This window comes from Penicillium argentinense, assembly GCF_028826775.1.
Source record: "Penicillium argentinense strain IBT 30761 chromosome Unknown utg000005l_segment0_segment0, whole genome shotgun sequence".
Classification (NCBI taxonomy): Eukaryota; Fungi; Ascomycota; class Eurotiomycetes; order Eurotiales; family Aspergillaceae; genus Penicillium; species Penicillium argentinense.
This window is the reverse complement of record NW_026622664.1, coordinates 3,837,354-3,856,097: the sequence shown is the minus strand read 5'-3', so window position 1 is coordinate 3,856,097 and position 18,744 is coordinate 3,837,354. Positions and strand designations below refer to the sequence as shown.

The 18,744-nt window shown below is 52.0% G+C and overlaps 14 protein-coding genes across 14 annotated transcripts; 6 read left to right on the top strand and 8 right to left on the bottom strand.

Annotated features, from left to right (window-relative positions):
- Window positions 1-10: 10 nt before the first annotated feature.
- On the bottom strand, window positions 11-788 carry N7532_006239 (uncharacterized protein; the record flags this gene model as incomplete). Its single annotated transcript, XM_056618733.1, has 3 exons — window positions 11-165; window positions 228-495; window positions 558-788. 3 exons carry the CDS (start codon window positions 786-788, stop codon window positions 11-13), a joined length of 654 nt encoding a protein of 217 aa, XP_056474892.1.
- A 694-nt stretch (window positions 789-1,482) lies between these two features.
- On the top strand, window positions 1,483-2,564 carry N7532_006238 (mitochondrial 54S ribosomal protein uL3m; the record flags this gene model as incomplete). The annotated part of the gene is made up of 2 exons (XM_056618732.1): window positions 1,483-2,392; window positions 2,449-2,564. Coding segments are annotated over 2 exons (1,026 nt in total), but the record flags the coding sequence as incomplete, so codon positions are not given.
- Window positions 2,565-2,845: 281 nt separating this feature from the next.
- N7532_006237 (cytochrome c oxidase assembly factor 1 family protein) lies at window positions 2,846-3,466 on the bottom strand (the record flags this gene model as incomplete). Its single annotated transcript, XM_056618731.1, has 2 exons — window positions 2,846-2,935; window positions 3,008-3,466. 2 exons carry the CDS (start codon window positions 3,464-3,466, stop codon window positions 2,846-2,848), a joined length of 549 nt encoding a protein of 182 aa, XP_056474890.1.
- A 177-nt stretch (window positions 3,467-3,643) lies between these two features.
- N7532_006236 (uncharacterized protein) lies at window positions 3,644-4,323 on the top strand (the record flags this gene model as incomplete). Its single annotated transcript, XM_056618730.1, has 3 exons — window positions 3,644-3,784; window positions 3,843-4,167; window positions 4,229-4,323. The coding sequence occupies 3 exons, from the start codon at window positions 3,644-3,646 to the stop codon at window positions 4,321-4,323; spliced, it is 561 nt and encodes a 186-aa protein (XP_056474889.1).
- Window positions 4,324-4,587: 264 nt separating this feature from the next.
- N7532_006235 (JmjC domain protein) lies at window positions 4,588-4,905 on the bottom strand (the record flags this gene model as incomplete). The annotated part of the gene is made up of 1 exon (XM_056618729.1): window positions 4,588-4,905. The coding sequence occupies one exon, from the start codon at window positions 4,903-4,905 to the stop codon at window positions 4,588-4,590; it is 318 nt and encodes a 105-aa protein (XP_056474888.1).
- Window positions 4,906-5,428: 523 nt separating this feature from the next.
- N7532_006234 (putative JmjC domain protein) lies at window positions 5,429-6,802 on the bottom strand (the record flags this gene model as incomplete). The annotated part of the gene is made up of 2 exons (XM_056618728.1): window positions 5,429-6,048; window positions 6,619-6,802. The coding sequence occupies 2 exons, from the start codon at window positions 6,800-6,802 to the stop codon at window positions 5,429-5,431; spliced, it is 804 nt and encodes a 267-aa protein (XP_056474887.1).
- A 607-nt stretch (window positions 6,803-7,409) lies between these two features.
- N7532_006233 (putative para-hydroxybenzoate-polyprenyltransferase Coq2) lies at window positions 7,410-8,639 on the top strand (the record flags this gene model as incomplete). Its single annotated transcript, XM_056618727.1, has 1 exon — window positions 7,410-8,639. One exon carries the CDS (start codon window positions 7,410-7,412, stop codon window positions 8,637-8,639), a length of 1,230 nt encoding a protein of 409 aa, XP_056474886.1.
- Window positions 8,640-8,643: 4 nt separating this feature from the next.
- N7532_006232 (putative flavoprotein) lies at window positions 8,644-9,360 on the bottom strand (the record flags this gene model as incomplete). Its single annotated transcript, XM_056618726.1, has 1 exon — window positions 8,644-9,360. The coding sequence occupies one exon, from the start codon at window positions 9,358-9,360 to the stop codon at window positions 8,644-8,646; it is 717 nt and encodes a 238-aa protein (XP_056474885.1).
- Window positions 9,361-9,543: 183 nt separating this feature from the next.
- Window positions 9,544-10,124, top strand: N7532_006231 (monothiol glutaredoxin GRX5; the record flags this gene model as incomplete). The annotated part of the gene is made up of 3 exons (XM_056618725.1): window positions 9,544-9,567; window positions 9,624-9,903; window positions 9,970-10,124. The coding sequence occupies 3 exons, from the start codon at window positions 9,544-9,546 to the stop codon at window positions 10,122-10,124; spliced, it is 459 nt and encodes a 152-aa protein (XP_056474884.1).
- Window positions 10,125-11,029: 905 nt separating this feature from the next.
- Window positions 11,030-12,562, bottom strand: N7532_006230 (ethanolamine-phosphate cytidylyltransferase; the record flags this gene model as incomplete). The annotated part of the gene is made up of 4 exons (XM_056618724.1): window positions 11,030-11,344; window positions 11,404-12,178; window positions 12,255-12,372; window positions 12,436-12,562. The coding sequence occupies 4 exons, from the start codon at window positions 12,560-12,562 to the stop codon at window positions 11,030-11,032; spliced, it is 1,335 nt and encodes a 444-aa protein (XP_056474883.1).
- Window positions 12,563-12,888: 326 nt separating this feature from the next.
- Window positions 12,889-13,933, top strand: N7532_006229 (uncharacterized protein; the record flags this gene model as incomplete). The annotated part of the gene is made up of 2 exons (XM_056618723.1): window positions 12,889-13,091; window positions 13,171-13,933. 2 exons carry the CDS (start codon window positions 12,889-12,891, stop codon window positions 13,931-13,933), a joined length of 966 nt encoding a protein of 321 aa, XP_056474882.1.
- Window positions 13,934-14,549: 616 nt separating this feature from the next.
- Window positions 14,550-15,172, bottom strand: N7532_006228 (putative mitochondrial protein sorting (Msf1); the record flags this gene model as incomplete). The annotated part of the gene is made up of 2 exons (XM_056618722.1): window positions 14,550-14,963; window positions 15,020-15,172. The coding sequence occupies 2 exons, from the start codon at window positions 15,170-15,172 to the stop codon at window positions 14,550-14,552; spliced, it is 567 nt and encodes a 188-aa protein (XP_056474881.1).
- Window positions 15,173-15,627: 455 nt separating this feature from the next.
- N7532_006227 (thioredoxin peroxidase DOT5) lies at window positions 15,628-16,455 on the top strand (the record flags this gene model as incomplete). The annotated part of the gene is made up of 2 exons (XM_056618721.1): window positions 15,628-15,904; window positions 16,001-16,455. The coding sequence occupies 2 exons, from the start codon at window positions 15,628-15,630 to the stop codon at window positions 16,453-16,455; spliced, it is 732 nt and encodes a 243-aa protein (XP_056474880.1).
- Window positions 16,456-17,840: 1,385 nt separating this feature from the next.
- N7532_006226 (uncharacterized protein) lies at window positions 17,841-18,245 on the bottom strand (the record flags this gene model as incomplete). The annotated part of the gene is made up of 1 exon (XM_056618720.1): window positions 17,841-18,245. One exon carries the CDS (start codon window positions 18,243-18,245, stop codon window positions 17,841-17,843), a length of 405 nt encoding a protein of 134 aa, XP_056474879.1.
- Between the last annotated feature and the right edge of the window lie 499 nt (window positions 18,246-18,744).

Genomic DNA, 18,744 nt, shown 5'->3' with positions numbered 1-18,744 from the left:
ACGAAAAACCCTAAGTACTCTTAGGCTTCCGCTTCCCAATATCCCACCCCCACCGCCGCAACACCTTAACAACCTTAGGCGTCACGGCCGCCGTAAGCGGAACCCGCACAAAGATAAGCAGACTCTTGTGAATAGCGTACGCGAAAACAAGCTGCGTCCAGATGCCTTCACACACTCAAAATTAGTATGAACCCACTGAAAGCTCCGTCAGGGACAGGATAACTTACTCGCTTCCTCCTGCTTCTCAACCTCCCCACCCTTCTGTTCCTGCGCCTGCTCACCTCCAGCCTGACTCTCCTCGCCCGACTTCTCCTTCGAAAGCGCAGCAGGCCAAACAGACTTAAATGTCTCCTTCAAATATCCCAGCACCACTTGCTCGAAATGACCTATGCGCTCAACGCCCAGTAACCGCACCGCCGCGAAGCAGAATGGGAAGTCCAGCGCGCTGAGCGTTAAGTACACGCCCAGCGCGGCCCAGCCGTATTCGCGGGTGAGCTTTTTAGGCGTGCTGTTAGGCCGGTTGGTTCTTTTGCACTTGAATTCGAGCTTGAGCCTGCGCCAGCGGAACTGGAACTGGAGCTGTTTGTGTTGGTCTTTGGGCCGGAGGAGTTGAGACGGCGTTGGGTGCGGAAGTGGGTTGAGCGAAACGCGCTATTTCGGAGAGAAGGTGTGTCTTTTGAGGCGGTGCTGAGGTTTTGTCGGAATGCGCGAAGGAACTGTGGGCGCTGGACTGAGGCTTGTTTGGATAATGTTGGGAGGAGGCGCGGTAGGACTGGGCGGAGGGACATGTTGTTGGTTACCCCAGTGTGGGTATGTGGCTGTGGAGGGTATCAGTTCGGATAATGATGGAATGTGAAAGAGATGGTGGGCGTTATGTACGTGCGTGCTGGACGGATGTGAGGAAGGGTGGCTTTCACAGCGCGGATGATCGGTTTTTTTGGGGCGATCCCGGCGTCGGCGGGTTCGGTCCGATCGGATTTAGGGTGTATTTTGTGGCTTAGCTACGTGGAAGGGAGTAGAAGGGTACTGGGTTGAGTCATGTTCATTTCGAGTGGTTAGTTAGATATCTAGAGCTATTATCATGATTATTTTATTTATGAGTTTCCTTGCTTGCCTGAGGCGCGTTAGCTAAGTGATGGCTTGATTATGTGTGGTGTTGTTATAGATCTGGTTGTGTTGCTTGGCGTCTGGATTTAATCGGTTTTTGGATCGAGATGGGAATACTGACATTGTTGTAGGAGACTTTAATTATTGGTTGGTTTTGATTGTTTCTTATCTTCACGCTTACAGGAGATTCAATCACCTTAAAGAAAGTATGGTCAATTGTCACGATTGTTGGATGACTTGGCTACAAATTGGTGCTGAGTTCATGCTATTAGAAGAAAGTAGCAATAGGCTAGATAGATTATTTCGAGCCTTTTCAAGCATTATAGCCGTATATTCTAGTTTCTATGACTATATTTGATCATTCCGCCATAATAGTTTACAGTGCATCCGCCTCGTTTCTACTCCAGCGACCGCTGTGACAGTCCGCCCGCTTACTCATCAACGCCAAAAACTTCCATCGAACCGAACAGTACAACCACCTCAACCACCGCAACCATGTCACCAAGTCTAGCAGGGAAGCTCCTGCAGCTTTCCCCCTCCCTACGGGAGACCCAATCGCTGCTCCCACGCATCCCAATCCGAGAATTCGGCATCCGCTCCCTTAACCCCCCCAAACCCAACCGCTTCAATGTCGGCGCCGGCCTGCCCGTCCTCGAATCAACCTCGACCGCCGCCCTCCGCCGCAAAGCAAACTCCCTGCCACTGCGCAGCGGCGCAATCGCCACAAAAAAAGGCATGACCGCCATCTTTGACCCGGAGACCGGCAAGCGCATTCCCTGCACCGTCCTCCAGCTCGACCGGGTCGAGGTCGTCTCCCACAAGACGCGCGAGAAGCACGGTTACTACGCTGTGCAGGTCGGTGCGGGATGGAAACACCCATCGAACATGACCAAGTCGTTGCTCGGCCATTTTGCCGCGAATGGTCTCTCGCCTAAGCGTCATGTTTATGAATTCCGCGTTAAGGGTGAGGAGGGTCTTTTACCTGTTGGCGAGAGTATTTATGCCAGTTGGTTCCAGGAGGGCCAGTTTGTCGATGCCAAGTCCAATACCAAGGGAAAGGGCTTTGCGGGTGTGATGAAGAGACATGGGTTTGGTGGTCAGGATCGCAGTCACGGTGTTAGTTTGACGCATCGTTCTATGGGTTCGTCTGGTCCTGGTCAGGGTGGTGGTTCTCGTGTCTACCCTGGCAAGAAAATGGCTGGAAATATGGGCAACACTCAGAATACGGTGCAGAATCTGAAGATTCTCAAGGTGGACCGTGAGACTGGCGTTGTCGTTGTGAGCGGTTAGTTTCTCCTACACTATTGACCTCGGTGTTTTTTACTGACAATTGATTTACAGGCGCCATCAGTGGTCCCAAGGGCTGCACTGTCAGAATTCAGGATGCAATCAAGAAGCCCTGGCCGGAGGTTGCTTCTGCTTCCGCTCCTGCTGATGCTGAAGCTGCGACGGCCTAATTGACTGTCGACAACGGACAGCATGTACTACTACACCATTCGCGCAATATTGTTCACTTGAGCGGCGTTTGTATATGATACATCAAATGATATCCTTTATCCTTTTTTCTTCGCTGGACGGTTCGACTCTCCGGTACATTTCAGCTTGAAAACGATAACTTCTCCCGTAATGAGATCCCATAACGCCAAACCCTATGCGCAACAATCAAGATATTTGTACAAGCTTTCCCTTCACGACCACAAGGTACACACTCCCTCATTTGCACGTAGTTCAGTCAGATCTAATCCTGTCGGAAAGGATCGGTATCCTTATCCAATAACTGCACAACTGTTCCATCCTCGGTCTCCAAGCTCCACTCCTCAGTTCGGAACTACAAGAGGAGAGGAATAACTGTCAGAAATGCACATGTCTCATAATATCGGGCATAATAGGCGTGACTTACGAAGCTCATCCGATCAGGCCGAATGCTGCGGAACCGCATCTTTCCCTGGGTCTTGGTCCCCTTCACCCAAAACGAAATATCAATCCGTCCATGCAGCTGGTTCATCTCCCCACTGATCCACGGAATCTGCTGCGCAAAGTAGATCTCGTCACCGAGGATCTCGCGCGCGGCAGGCGACGTCCGCAGCGCATACAGGGTGCTGTTCACAACACTGCTGGACGACTTCTGGTAGTTGAAGATACCGAACATTCCAGCGCCGACGCACACAGCGAAGATGGGGAGCGTGTAGAGCCAGCGGCGGTTGGTGTTCAGCTCGGGGAGGGCGCGGTCTGCACGGCGTTCCATGATCGGGCCGGTGTTGGGGCCGGGCGCGGGCATGAGGTTTCGTCGGGGCACATTGCGTGGGTTGCGGAGGGTGCGGAGCCCCGCGAATCGGGGCAGTGCTCGGTTGAAGAGCATATTGCGCGGTGGGATGAAGAGTGGTGGTTCGAGTATAGGTGAGGCGTGGTCAGGGCGAATTCAGTTGCTGGTGGGAGAAAATCCGGCCAAACAAGACAAACATCGGCGGGTCCAGCTTCAGCTGCCGCTTGCGACGTCACGAAGTCATTCTGCCTTTCGTATATCACGCTCGCTGCTATGGCTGCTGTGAGATTGCGCAAGGCATTTCGGTATCCGGAGGAATCGGATGAGGAGCGTGAGGAGCTGGATGAGCAGGAGCAGGAACGTCTGATTCTGCAGTTGCAAAGCCAGAATGAGGCGCGGAATAAACAGTACAGTGTATATCCCACCTACCACCTCCGGGGACTCATTTGCAGATACTAAAGCTCTCTCGTAGCTGGTATTCACGGTGATCCCACTGATCTCGCTGGTGGCTTTCTTGCCTTCATTATTTACGGCACCTGGTCTGGGTGAACGGCTGCTTTCGCTCTTGGGCGTCCTCTCGCTTCTAGCTTCGGCTTATACGATGAGACTTGCTCCTTTATATCCAGATCGCAAGGGTAAAAAGCCCCTCTTGGCTGCAGATGAGCGTTTAGATTGGATTCAGTCGGCTTTTATGCCCGCCAACGGGGCGGTTTGTGTTCTTCTCACTGTTGTTTATTTGTTCTTGCGCGGAGGATCCTCATTTGACATTCGACCTGTTCTATACCTGATCCCAGGAGGTATGTATTTCTTACACTGGTGCCCGCTGCGAATAAAATTCGTGAACTGACTACTCTCTAGCTATGTTGGCAGTTATACTGCTTGCCAAAGAAACCATGCTCTCGGTGGATGTTACGACTCTGAAGGGCCTTCAATATGAGTACAAGGGAGCTTAAATGACTTGCACTTGGCAAAATACATTTAAAATTCGTCATACCGTCATGATTAAAAAGTGATAAAAGAGCAAAGCTAGTGTTTAGTATCATTGAGTGCAAGAACCAGGGGAACTTGCTCCAAGGGGAAATCAAAGGACCTTGTCATGGCTCGGTCTTCGATCGTAAGAACATGGCGTCGGTGGTTCTTCTCAATGACATCTCAAAGCAGGGTCAAGAGCCAGAAAAGTGTCGCCCAGTTCCAACGCAGGGTCAACTGGAATCTCATTATCCCGGTCTTTTCTTGGGGATATCTGGTCGGCGCATAACAAAGTCTCCAAGTGCAGGATCAATGGGGAAATATGGTTCAGTCGTAGTCTCTTCTCTAGGCGCAGTACGGGTTCCGTCGAGTCGTAGGTGCTCTTCTGCTTCGCGCCGGAGCCGTTGCAGTCGCTCCGCGCTGTTTTGGCTATTCCGGTCGCTAAACTTCTTCATCCACGCAACATTCGACTGTTTCAGACTGACCAACGACTCGACGCTTCGAGGATCGGCGATTGCGAGCGTGTTGTGGCCAAGCAAGATCTTTCTCGGTTCGTAAGGTACCATGCTCTTGTCTCGGCTGCCGCAGGTGGAACAGCTGCAAATCTTCTGGCATTTCGGACAACTCCAGAGTGTGTCTTGTAAAGCATCTATCGGTTGCTTGTCAAACAAGCGAAAGAGACAACCATAGCAGCAATGGAGGTCACAGGTCGAGCATTTCTTCAACTTCCACATGGGAGAGGTTTGCACATATAGCATCGGCCCATCCCCTCAGACTTCCTTCGACTGTTATTGGTCTTTCGACGTTCTGCGGGTCGACGATCTGATTCTTCGCCGCGCTATTCAGAGTCACTGGGCGTCGGTACTTGTGTCTGGGGCTTGTTGCAATCGACCCAGGGTCGCACTTTCAGTGGTTGCTGGCAAATTTCAGCAAGAGCGAGACCATGAGAATTAGAAAAGGTGAGGAAAAATCCGAGATATGCTTCTCGTTGTTCTTGTCCTGGTCGATGATCTGCTGTCGCCATTTTTCATGACGAGCGAGAAGGTCTTTCCAGCGGAATTGTTCAATCCACTTCAGTTTGGAGACGCATCAGTAACTTCGACCAAACACATAACAGTCCATGCAGATGTCATATGTCTCTTCCCCATCGAAACCTGACGGGCAGGTCAGGAATCGGTTGAAGATGTTGCAGTGACAATACGAGCAGGTCACATCACCTGTGAACTTGAGAAATTCGACCTTTCTCTCGGCCGGCAGCTTCGCCGAGAAACGCTCAGACATAAGTATGTCAGTGAAAATGTTGTACAGGTGTTCGAAGTCGGCCCAAAGGCTCTTCACCGCGGGATATGATGTTCCCGGGTCCTGCTGGAGAAGATTGGAATACTTCTCGACGGTGTAGAATATGATGGCCTTGTTTTTGTATTGCTCATCACGACAAACCAACCGCGCGCGAGATAGTTTTTCATCCACGGCCCACTCGAGAGTTTCCACCGTAGTCCGATTCCAAGCAACCTTCATGTTTCTGGTGCCGCGGTTCCATACCTGGTGCGCAGCAAGTGGAGGTACCAGAATGAGGTCACCGGGTTTTTGTTCAGTTTTTTGTTCAACCACAAAGATTGTAAACGGGGCTTTTGTCCAGGCATTGAGCTGAGTAAAGTGATCTTCCAAGTCGAGGTCGTGACCTAGTGTTGATCTCCAGCATTCGAACACTATGTGGCGATCTTTGTTTCAGTCATGAGTCAGATCGAAGACCCTGGTTGAATGTTTTTGCCGTCTGCCTGTGAAGACGCTTCTACCATAAGGTTGTGGCCAAAACTGGCGCACATTTCTTGATGCGCTGGCGTGTAGGTGCCTTCATGTCCAATGTAGCACATGAGATTCTCTGCTTGCATCTCCGGAGGCACCCTGCCTTCGCAATTGGCACGCCTTCCTTAGTTCGAGGGCATTCAGGTACCCTGGAATGTTGCGAACCCGGTCCAGCGTAAGGTTGGGGGGACTCATTCAAGTAGAACATGAACGGTGGGATGATCGACTCGAGTGATTTGCGCCATTCTGGGGGACAATCGATATCCTTGAGATACAACCGCTGACGCTCCGGTGCGCGGTAGTTCCTCAAATGCTTGGGCTGCGTCAGTTTGGGCAGGCTATCAGTTTGGGCAGGCTATCCAGGTAGGCCCCGATTCTGAAACGGATTGTTTGCTTTTCGCCGAGGTCTCGACAATTCTCGACTGCCCACGGTCTTGATTAGTGAAATAGGTAGCTAGATTGTGAGAACTTACCTTGCTGGCTCTTGTGTTGTCGCAACCAGTCCGCTGAGAATAAGTTTTGGTCCAGACGCTGCTGGAACCCATCAACTATAAGCGACTTGCCACAGTGGATAACATGGGTGTAGACGAGGTTTTCGAAATCTTCACGGGGGAACTTGTTGATAGCATCGCAGCTAATCCGGTCCGCAAACCGCATGTTTTCCCTGGACTGGATCAGCTTCGCGATGTTCAGGTGGGGGGAATCGGGGCTCGAAGGCTGCGCGCCGATAGAAACTCATGGTGATCGAGCAGATGCGCGCCGTGTGGGCTCAGCTGCAGCACGGACGGTTCGCCCTGGCGGTGACTGGACCTTTCATCAGGAGATCCGGGGCTGGAGAATGGTTTGGTTTGCGACGTGCGGTGCTATGCGATGTGCGCGTGTGAGGCGCGTGTTACGGGGTCTGTCAGTGTTCACTGCAGGTCGAAAAGGCAGGTCGAAGAAGCGAGTCGGAAGGATTGAGAGCAATAGCTGAGTGGAAATTACGGGGAAATTGGAGTCGAGTAGAGTGAGGGAAGCAAGGTGAGGACTGGAGTGGGAGCAGCGGAGGAAGTCAACAGGTGCCGCTGTATACTGCATGCTTCCCCTTCGGTGGATCCTTTTCGCGTCGGCCACTAAAGTTTACGACCACTTTTTTTCTGGGCTTCCGTTCAACGTCCTGCTGCTCGCCGCACACCTCACGAGACTATGAAACGGTAGCAGCCAGCCCATTGACGATCGTCGCCATTATCCTCTCCGCCCTACCAACTCCCCCCCTTCGGTCGTAATGCTATCCTCCGTCTCCTCCCGACTTCTCCGCCGGTCCCGTTTGCCGCAATGCTGGCAGGCGCAAGGCTACTTCCGATCAAATAGCGCATTGTCGACACTCGTTCGGACACAATCATTGACTACAACAAAATACATCCGGCCTGTCCGCCTACAAACACCGAGTCCGTCTTTGCAACTCGTACCGAGGCGCAATTCGCAGGTACAAGCGGTCGATCAGAATACACAGAATGCCAACCCAGCAACACATTATATTCCACCGCAAACGGGGCTGATTGCGTCCTTGCCCAAGTCATGGATTCCGTACGCCGAATTGGTCCGGCTGGATAAACCGGCTGGCACATACTATCTCTTCTTCCCAACGCTCTTCTCCACACTGCTCGCCGCTCCGATGGCTGGCGCGGCACCAACACACGTGCTGGGAACCGTTGCGCTCTTTTTCACTGGTGCGCTGATCATGCGTGGTGCAGGCTGTGCCATCAACGACTTTTGGGATAGGAAATTGGATCCTCAAGTTGAACGAACGAAGTTCCGGCCAATTGCGAGAGGCGCAATCTCTCCCCAGAACGCCTTGCTCTTTACTGGCTCTCAGATGCTGGCAGGACTCGGTGTTCTGGTTTCCTTCCCCACACAATGCATTTATTACGGTGTTCCAAGTGTGCCTCTAGTGATTGCCTACCCGCTGGCTAAGCGGGTGACCAATTATCCCCAGGTGGTCTTGGGTTTGGCCTTCTCCTGGGGAGCTATGATGGGATTCCCTGCCCTCGGCGTGGATTTACTCTCTAATCGTGATGCTTTGATGGCAGCGGGAGCTCTGTATACCAGTTGCATTTCATGGGCTGTTCTCTACGATATGATTTATGCACACATGGATATCAAAGATGATGTCAAGGCCGGGATCAAATCCATCGCTCTGCGTCACGAAAAGAATACCAAGGCTGTACTTAGTGGTCTAGCCGTGACACAAGTCGGCCTGCTGGGCGCGGCTGGTGTCGCTGCAGGATGTGGCCCCGTCTTCTTCGTTGGCAGCTGCGGTAGTGCCATTCTCACCCTCGGCATCATGATCTGGAAGGTTCAGTTGAAGAACGTTCGGAACTGCTGGTGGTGGTTCGTGAACGGAGGTCTCCTAACGGGCGGTGGTATCTCGTTGGGACTCCTTGGTGAGTATATCACACAATACCTGGGTTTGTACAATAGCAATGATTCTTCCGAGTCCGAGTCAACGCAATGATAGATCAAAAATCGATCGCCGGGAGAACCAGGTACTCTCGGATGGCCTCGACAATATTTCTCCAATCCATCATTCCACCTGTTCCCGCGTCTCCGCAGGCCAGGGATTTTTCAATGGGCGGAAGTATGGTGATCCAGCCTTCGGGTTTGGAGCTACTCCACCCCCACTCATCTCGTAGCACCTTGAGTGATTTCTCCGTTACTGGATGGACATACATTGCGGTGTTCATGGCCGGAGCCAGGAAGACCATTGGTTTCTTTGGCTTAAATCCCAAGTCCACCAGACCCGTTGTGTCCCACGCACGCAACACAGATAGCAAAAGATTGTCAGACATTCCCATCGTCATCTTTGCCATCGTGTTGGCTGACAGTGGCGCCACCAGGAGAATATGTGCCCATTTCCGCAGCTCGATATGTAGAATTGGCGCCCCGCGAATCCAAGGTCTTGACCACTCGTCACTGTCCCTATAAATACCATCCACTCCCGGTGTATTGCGCAAGCTGTCAAGAAGGGGCTGCTCCGAGCTCTGCGCAGCGAGGAATCGCTCGGCCGAATCGGTGACTATGATACGTATAGAGACATCTGGATGGCGACCGAGAGCTTCCGCGATATTCGGGATTTTGATGGTGGCGACGGAGCCGGACGCTGCAAGAAGAATGTGGATTTTGTTGTCTTGGAGGTGCTCTTGCGCAGAGAATGGGGTTTCCACGTGGGAATCCATCGAGTTGCCTTGGAGGAAAATGGTGGCCAGGAGAAGAAAGAAGCAATGGAGTCCGCGGCCGATAAGTCAATGTGGGGCAGCGACGTAAAGCCGCAGCACACGCATTACTAAACCAAACCTCCGAGGTCAACTCCGACGACATTTTGAACCCGGCCTCTCCCATCTTCACCTTCACAACCCACAATGTTCTCCCGAACTGCATTCTCGGTACGCGAACAAATCCTTTCCTGACTATTAAGCTCTCGCAATTCTGACCATCCCAGGCTTTCCGCCCGATCGCGCGGCCAACTGCTCTGCGCCCCGTCCGCGCCCCGGCTTTCCAGCTGCCCTCCATCCTCCACGCTCGCCTCCTGTCCTCTGAGACCAAGGCCGCGATCGACAAGGCCGTTGGCTCCGCTCCCGTCGTCCTCTTCATGAAGGGTACACCCGAGACTCCTCAGTGTGGTTTCTCGCGCGCCAGCATTCAGATTCTCGGTCTGCAGGGTGTCGACCCTAAGAAGTTTGTCGCGTTCAACGTGCTCGAGGACCCCGAGCTTCGTCAGGGTAAGACATACACCTATATTCGTGCTGCTGTCATTTCTTGGTCTTTGTTTACTAACTATATTGCAGGCGTCAAGGAGTACTCCGACTGGCCTACCATCCCCCAGCTATATCTCGACAAGGAGTTCGTTGGAGGCTGCGATATTCTGATGTCCATGCACCAGAACGGCGAGCTCTCTAAAATGCTCGAGGAGAAGGGTGTTCTTGTTGCGGCGGACCAATAAATGATACCTCGGCTTCGGGAAGCCCATGGCATTTCCCTGCGGATTTTAATACCTGTGTAAAATATCTTCATCTTTAGACTGAATATCCTCTCTCTGGCGTATTCTTGAATTTTATTGCTTTGGAGAATCTCAACCTTTTATCATCCAGTATATGGCTGATATTTCGATACAATTCAAGGTCGACATGGTGCTTGCTTTTGCTGGACATGAACAGAGTATCTGCGCACTTAAGATGCATATACTTGGTCTAAATCTCTTAGCTCAGGTTGCGAGTATGAGCAGCATCTGCTCGCTTTCGGTCCGTTGCCTTTGGCATTGCATTGGGTCCTTGATTTATATTAGAAAAAGAGTTCGAGGTGCGATGTCACTACTGAGTCACATGAGGCTGCATCAGGCTCGAAATGTGCGTCTTGTCTAGACGATACTGTTTGAAGGAAGGTGGTGAGTGAAGCGTTGTATACCGTCCGCCTACTCGAGGGACGTTCTTCTCTTCCTTCTCTCCTTCTCTCTCTTAGTTCGAATGTATATTTTCACGTTCACTACGTACTCTGCACTTCTAGCCCACTAATTCAATCAGAGACTACATTAGTAACGGAGACGAGATGCGGCGAATCATAAAAGATTACCCATGCATATTGGGGTCGGTTGTGATAGCATCTATACGCCGCATGGATCAGAATCCACTAATCGTCTTTGACTTGTCAGGGGTTGAGGGGCTGGATGTATCAAGAAAAAGAAAGATCTTCCGGGTGATCGTGGTGATAATATCACTAATTCTATCCATTTTTTTGACTCTCTTGAGTGATATGTAGTAAGCCCCAGTTGATGAGGACTAGCATATGTACAGTTGATTATTGTCCTTTTCCTTTACAAGGTAAACATTCCGCTCAGACACTGAGACAGAATTAAGCAGAGCTTTCCTGCGATTTCACCAAGTCCTCAGCAACGCCCTTCTGCAGCTTAGCACGCTGTCTGGCTTCATAAGCCTCACGGCTCTTGAGAATACGGTCGACAATCTCGCCAGCGTTGACATGCTGGAAGGCATGTTGGTCGACTTCACGGAAGATGCCCATCTTCTTGGGGGCAGTGTACGGGTCATATGTCAAGGGGATGAAAGTTGTGGGTCCGTGGTAGACGACACTGGGCACCCCGAACGGCATGGCCTCGAGGTAAGGCTGGCTGGGGACGAAGGGGGCGGAGAAAACGACAGCGTGGATGTACTAAATTTCGTTAGTGGGTATGAAGAACCTTGGGGGCCCAAAATTACGAAATGTCTCACCTTGCACTGGAGAACGCAGAGACCGCGCTCGAAAATGTTCATGATCGGGTAGTTGAGGCCCTTCCAGTGGTTGATCACGTCGTCGTCATGAATACCCGCGACAATGTAGGCCGGCGCATAGTCCTCGCCGTGCTCCTGGATCCTCTTCTCCTTCTGCTCGGGCTCGTACCAGCCTCGTGCACGTCCTTCGGCCTCTTCGTACTCCATGGCCTTGCGGAGGAATTCAATGTGACCTGACGAGAAGAGATCGAACCCTCCATCGACGTAGACGACCCGTTGACCAGGCTTGGGCCCTTTTCCATTGACCAAAGTCTCGTATTTACCGGCTTCCTCGATGTGGTCGTCGATCTTCGCGGTGCCCGAGCCGGTCCAGGTCCAGACCTGAGGACCGGGTTGCAGGCCGCTCTCGTCAGTCGCATAGTCGGTGATTCTCTGCAGAAGTTCCGTGGCAGTCGCCTTGCGCTCCTCGGGGCTTCCTGATCCCTCCTCTCCGGACAGAGTGTTCTTAACAGACTTGACGAAGTGGTTCTTGGTGCAGAGCAGCATGCGGCCGACCAGGTCGGTTGTAGAGATACCAGGGGTACGCTTGACGACCTTGAAGCGGCCAGCGGCCTTGACGAATCGGTAGCAGTCGTTGCCATCGCTATCGGAGGTGATGTCGTCACCGTGGACAACGTACTTGCAGCCGTAATGCGAAACCCAAGGCAAGTATGTCACGTAAGGAGCGTGCGGGACGCTCTGAGTGGCCCAGCGACAAGCATCAACTGCAGAGACACTAAAAACATCAAGAATACCATCGTTAGCAAGTGTTGGAGAGGCATGAGGGGTTGTTCGCAAATTGTGGAGCTCACCGTTCGTCCAAAGACATGACCGTTGGACCCTTATTTTCTAAAATGGCTTGATCGGAATGAATGCCCACGTAAAGCTCCTTGCCAAGGCGGCGAGCCTGCAGCATGGCGCCAGCATGACCTATGCGTAGATCGTTGGTCAGTTTCTATACTGCAGATCAAGAGGGGCGTTTAGATTTCTTACCGTGGTGGGTGAAGTCGAAGCAGCCGTCGACCCAAATCTTATCTTCAGAGATGGGCTGGTCCTCCTGGGGGTCCACAGGCCATTGGCCCGGTGAGGGGACTTGTTCGTCAAGAGGTGTAGAGCTCATTGGCGCAAGCAGTCGCAAAATGAAGCTGGAAAGGTAAAGGAGAGAAAGGGTTTCGAGGGGCGGAGCCGGGAGTAAATTACATGTACGGCGGAAAGGGACCGGAGGGGCTGTGGGGAACTCTCCAGATCTCCTGAGATTCGATCCCTTCGTTACAGCGCCGTTGCATTTCAGCGCCATCTGCCCCTTCGACCGGCCTCGCCTTGTCCACGGTTCTCGCGATCGCCCTGGCCCGGGGGAAACCCCTGTCTGTTATCCCTGTCCTGCGCCCAACGTCATAACGCCTGCAGTCTTGCTGCAGTTTCGGCGAAGTCGACCACCAGCCCACCATGATTTCGTCCTCGTTCGCCCCGAGTCTCACGCGGAGGGATACGGCCAAGTCGACTGGTGGATATGAAAACACCCATGGAGGAATCCCGCCAGTGTCGAGTGGTGGAGGACCGTTTGGGCCGCAGAGTGCTGGTGCCATATATCAACAGATTCACGAGATGGCCGCCAAGCGGATCTCAACTTTGGGATACTTGAGGAAGGCGTAAGTGGTGCATTACCTTGCTACACTGTGGAATTATATCTATGAATACGATGCTAATATGGATGGTTTGTTCGTGCAGACTCGAAGGCCGCGTTTACTGGTTCAATACAGTGCATTTCTCCAGGGCAGACATCAGTCGCATGCCGTACTTCGATGCCCGGAAGCTCTCGCGCCGGGCTGTCAACTACCTGCTTCTTGGTCTATCCATCCCACCGGTCCTCGATGCCAGCTCAACCCCGTTCGAATACCTGCGAGCTCTTAACGCCCTCCTCCTCGAATTCGAAGCTTACCAACAAGTCCACCCGCCAGACGGAAGTTCCTCATCCAGTCTCGCCCGAGCTCGTATCCCTCAGATGTTCAAGCGGGCAGCACACGCCGGTACCAAAACTCGGCGGGCCAGTTCTGCGACGGATATTGGACTGCCAATGCAAACCAGCGACCCGTCGGACCTCAAAAGCTCGGGCAACAGCATTACGTCGCCATCCACCGCCGCAGCGGCCTCAATGATCTCGTTCCCCCTCACCGAGTCCTCCGATCTTCTTCCTGGTGAAGAATACACATACCTCCTGACGCCATCGTTGCCCTTCGAGCCAGATTTCTTCGAGACATTCGCTACTCTGTGCGACGTCTTGATTGACTGCTATACTCGGATTTTGAGTCTGGTCTCGTCCCCGTCCACCTGCACAGTAGGGCTGGGTGAACTGTTCTCCAAAGCAGATGCCAAATTGCGCAAAATCATGGTCGCAGGTGCAGTGCGGGAGTTCGAAGATGCGAGCCGTAATAGCGTCAAGAATGAGGTTTCTGGTGTCAGTCGTGTGGTGCTTGGTGGGTTGATGGGGTAGAAGCACGGCATACTTGCCCCGCCGATTTCTACTCTTTACGTTGAAACCCATGACTCGGATGAGCTTGGGCGAGTATATAATTATTCTGCTAACGATTTGAAGATGGTGTTTCGGGAGTTTTGACCAATAAATACCTGTACATGGCTTTATTTCTCCGAGATATTGTTTGCATTTAGTGGTTATTGAGATATCGATTCAAAAAGCAATGTACAGTAGCTGAGAGTTTCGGCTCATAACTGGAAATCTTTCTCTATGCATCTATGGTTCGCAAGGCGGATATCACTCGTTTGTCTGAAAACAGAATAGCAGGTCGCTTGAGAACAATTCATGAGAACTTTTTTGGTAGTTTCTGGCCGTGTCGCATCGTGAAGCACTGGGGCTGGTGTATGCGTAGCGCAGAGTCCCCGAGGTCGTGGGTTGATAATAGGTGTAAAAATAAGAATATCAATGGAAACTCCAAGTCGCGCCGCAGGCTTCAAAATGCAGTGAAAATCGAAAAGCGCCGAAATATGCAATCGCTCGATGCAAGGAACGTGAAGGAGAGGTTTGTGCTTCGAAAATATCGTCGGTTCAAGGGGGAGTGGTGGTAATTCGTGGAGAGTTCGAATCAGTCCGTTTACAGCTTCTGTTTCTCGAGATCGCGCTGCTCGCCAAAGACTCGGCGGCTCATCTCGAGGACAGTCTCAAAGCCCTCACGACCGATCTTGGCGTTCTCACGGAATCGCTCCACGCTAGCCTCCTCGACCTTGTTCTTAATTTTCTGCCATCCACCGCAGAGGGCGGTAATCTTGGCCTCCTGAGTGAACTGGGTGGTGGCGGACGGATCGATCGACGACGGCTGGTAGGTGACGGTCTCACGGACGTTAAGGACGTTGGACCAGGTGAGGTTGTTGGAGCACATGGTGACCTTCTTGGAAACGGGGTCGACGTAGGATACTTCGTAGACGTGGGAGGTGGTTGTGCCGCCGAGCAGAGTCAGAACCCACTGAGGAACTGATTGATTGCAGGTGATCAGACGTTCGGTTCGCAACTGAGAGAATGTTAGCTCAGGGTTCATCAATAGCACATGCTAGCATCTTGACTCACAATTCCGGTCGAGGGATCGACGGTGCGAGAGAGGGTGTCGACACCAACGACATGGGTGACCTTGTCGTTCCACGGGCAATACTTGCGCCAGTTGGCCGTGGACACCTCATCCCAGGAGTAGTCGAAGGTGCAGGCGGACGAAAAGACCTTCATGGCGAAGCGCGTTCCGTGAACGAGTCGCTCAAACGAGAGGAGTGCAAAGTGCGAAATGCAAAGCGCAATGCGGGAAGTGAAAAGGGGTATCGAGTGGTTGAAGGACGAAACGACCGAGGTGGCAAGGTCGAAATAAACGTCAAAAAGGGCTCTGAAAATCCCTAGATGAGTCAGGCTCGAACGAGCAGAAAGATGGGGAATGTGGGTTTCAGTGGCGATCGTGAGGGAACGTCAAATCGATTTTTTTCGCGCGCGGGTCAGGACGGCCGAGAAGAGCCGTGGGTCGGAAAGTCCCGGTGTGCTTATGTGAGGCGGGCCAGCCGCAGTGAATTGCAGCTCGCTCGTGCACGTTACTAAGATTAGGTTGACTAAGGTTGCCAAGAGCCTGGACTTTACCCCAAACATTCTGGCGAAGCGTCTGGAGCTATCCAATTCCACCCCATCTCCTCTTCGCCATGGTTGAACTTCGCAAGCGCAAGGCGCCCGCTCCCCCTCCCGTCGTGGAGAAGAAAAGCAAGCCAGCCCCCACGGCCAAGGCGGCCGACAAGAACGATGCCTCTCCCGACAAGGAAGCTCCCAAAGTGCCTCAGGTGGGCGATGTCATCGACCTGGAGACCTTTGGTGGCGACATTGAGACCAATGACGGCACCGCCACTTCGCTGAAGAAGCTTGTCGAGGAGAGCAAGGCCGGTGTTGTTCTGTTTACCTATCCCAAAGCTTCTACTCCCGGTTGTAGGTGCCCATTTGATATTCATAGCGTGGCCATTCCCACGCGCTTTTGATTCGCCAGCCGTGCGTGAACTCGACCATCTAACCTCCTCCATCCAGGTACCAAGCAAGCTTGCCTGTTCCGCGACAATTTCGAACATCTTTCGTCGACTGGCCTGGCCATCTATGGCCTCTCGGGTGATTCACCCAAGGCAAACACTACTTTCAAGACCAAGCAGAACCTTCCCTACCCGCTGCTTTGCAACCCCGCCTATGGTCTTATCAGCGCAATTGGCCTCAAGAAGTCCCCCAAGGGAACGATCCGTGGTGTCTTCGCCGTCGACAAGACGGGTAAGGTTCTGCTTCGCGAGCAGGGCGGCCCTGACGCGACCGTTGATGCTGTCCAAAAGATCGTTGCCCAGAGCCCCATTGCATCTAAGGTTGACGCCAAGGAGGACACTACCGAGAATTCCAACGGCGCTACCAAGGAAGAGCCCAAGGATGGGTCCAAGGATGAATCCAAGGAAGAGTCTAAGAAAGATTCAAAGGTGGAAAATGGCCCTGGGGCCAAGTAATCTGATATCGTCAAATAGTGTGGGGAATCACCGACTATGTACTGCGACCCAGCCTGTTCAACATAACTTAGGTGCCGCCCACTGTGACCTGTAGCTGCACGCCTTTACACCCTGATGTTCATAGGAACACCCCAAGGTGAAAAACATCATTTCCTCTCTTTTCCTTGACGTGGAGTATCTTCCAATTGTTAAATCGTTCGACACTGTAGCTTGTTTGAGACAGCAGATGGCGGGCCATGAACAACAGCTTTTTTGGCCTGAAAGTTTTAGCCAATAGATATGGAAGGCCATGTGAATAGACAGATACATGAGCTCAAACATTCAAGGAGATCCCTTGAATTTCTCATGTCTTAGTCCTATGACACGAGAAATTGCTGCTACTAGTAGAAACACCTTTCAATTAACTAATTACTATACGAAGTCCTGCTGGAGTCATGTAATATACATACCGTATATAACCATCTAATGTACTTAATATACTTCACAATACGGTAATAAATATACATAACTATACCTTTGAAAGCATGCAATCCAAGCAATGGCAGTATTATTCCCAACTAAGTAGGCACGCGCCCTCGAAGTCGCCTGATCGCTCCATTCCTAGCATTGGCTCGAGTATTCGCACACAGACACACTCAGCAGTCTGTCTAAAAATCATTGAGCTCATTCGGAAATCTTTGACTCTACAACCTCCACAGCTACCTCTTCAGAGACACTCCCAGATGTTCATTGGCTCTTTCACTTCATCCAAATAGCCTCGTGGACAGTTCTTCTGATTTACCTACCTGGTATCTCGCTTTTCTGGGTTTCTCTCCCGAGGTCCTGTTTCCACCGTCGGATTTCCTGCTTCGGACTCTCGCTGCCCTCGAGTCCCGACCAACGGGGCCATCTTCAACCCGACAACCATAATATCCTCGACCCTAATAAGGATAATTCATAAACTCTGAACTGCGCTGAAGCACCTTTTTCACCCTCTCGGCCTTTATTCGACCCCATATGCCAAAATGGCGCTCGACAATCTCCGTCCCGAATTCCTCCACTCATTCTCCCCCACTCATTCTCCCCCTTCTCTTTTCCAACAAGGGCATTACCGCCCTGTCCCTCCAATCTCGATACCTGAACGCTGTTTACGATATGAAGACGTCAAAGCGCTTTCACAGCATCAAGGACTCCACTAGGTTTTGAAGACTTAACCCGGCCTTCGAGTTCCTAGTGGAGGTGCTGAAAGACAAGTTGCTCGCTGCACTCGTTCGCCATATCGAGTGCAATCATTGGCCATTCATTATGAATACTCATGAATACTCTATGGAAGAAGAATATCGATAGCTGGGCGATGGCGACATGCGGCGCTTGAAGAAAGTGTTTGACAAAATCGCCTACTTTCTTCACTTCCAGGGCATGAGAGGGTGACATGGAAGAACGTGCTTCTCCGTAACAAAGCAATTATTAAATTGTATAGTGACGAAGATTGGGAGGTCGACGATGAGATCGAGGAATGGAGGGCTGGGGATCTCACTAAAGAAGACGTCACCCGCATGGCACTCTCGGATAGTGCCTGGGATAACTGGATCGCTCAGGGGATCATCGGCGTCCGGCATATGTAAGTAAACACCATGACCGACCTGCACCTTCTTCGCATGGTGCTCACTAAAGAACAGTAACAAGTCGTCGGATGGCCCATACATCGCGCAGGCCCTCGCCACCCTGCTAATCTCACCCGCCCCTAATCTCACTTCTCTGGCTCTCGTGCTTCCCAGCCCATCTTTCGCATCCGAGGGTTGGATCATCATGATGCCGAAGAATGGACCCCCTATCCGCTTTATTTCTTCTTCAAAAGAGCAAACATGGTACTTGGCCCGGAATACCTCCTCCCCTTCCTCCAAAACCCCCGCCATATCTACTTCATCAATAAGTCATCAATCAACGGCGAGATAGGGTAGGCGGAGGTAGACTTGAATCGATGTCTCGCGCGTCTCAACCACTTGCCGTCAATTGAGTCTTTCGGGGTCGACCTTATGAGACCCAAGCATGCCGGAGAGTTGTGGGAGTTGACGGGCAATTTCGAGAGGTTCTCAATACGCCACTCCGAAGTTCCCAACATCCACCTCTGTCGACTCTTGAACAGTGTTGAAACTCTTCGAGAATTCAACTACTCGGACAGGGGAAGATTGGAAAAGTAGAACGTTGGGTGTCGCGTGAGATCAACCACAAATCCGTCATAAAGGTTTTGTGCAAGCACTAATGCACTTTAGAAAGTGCTTGATGTTGACGCCCTAACCCCGTTATACC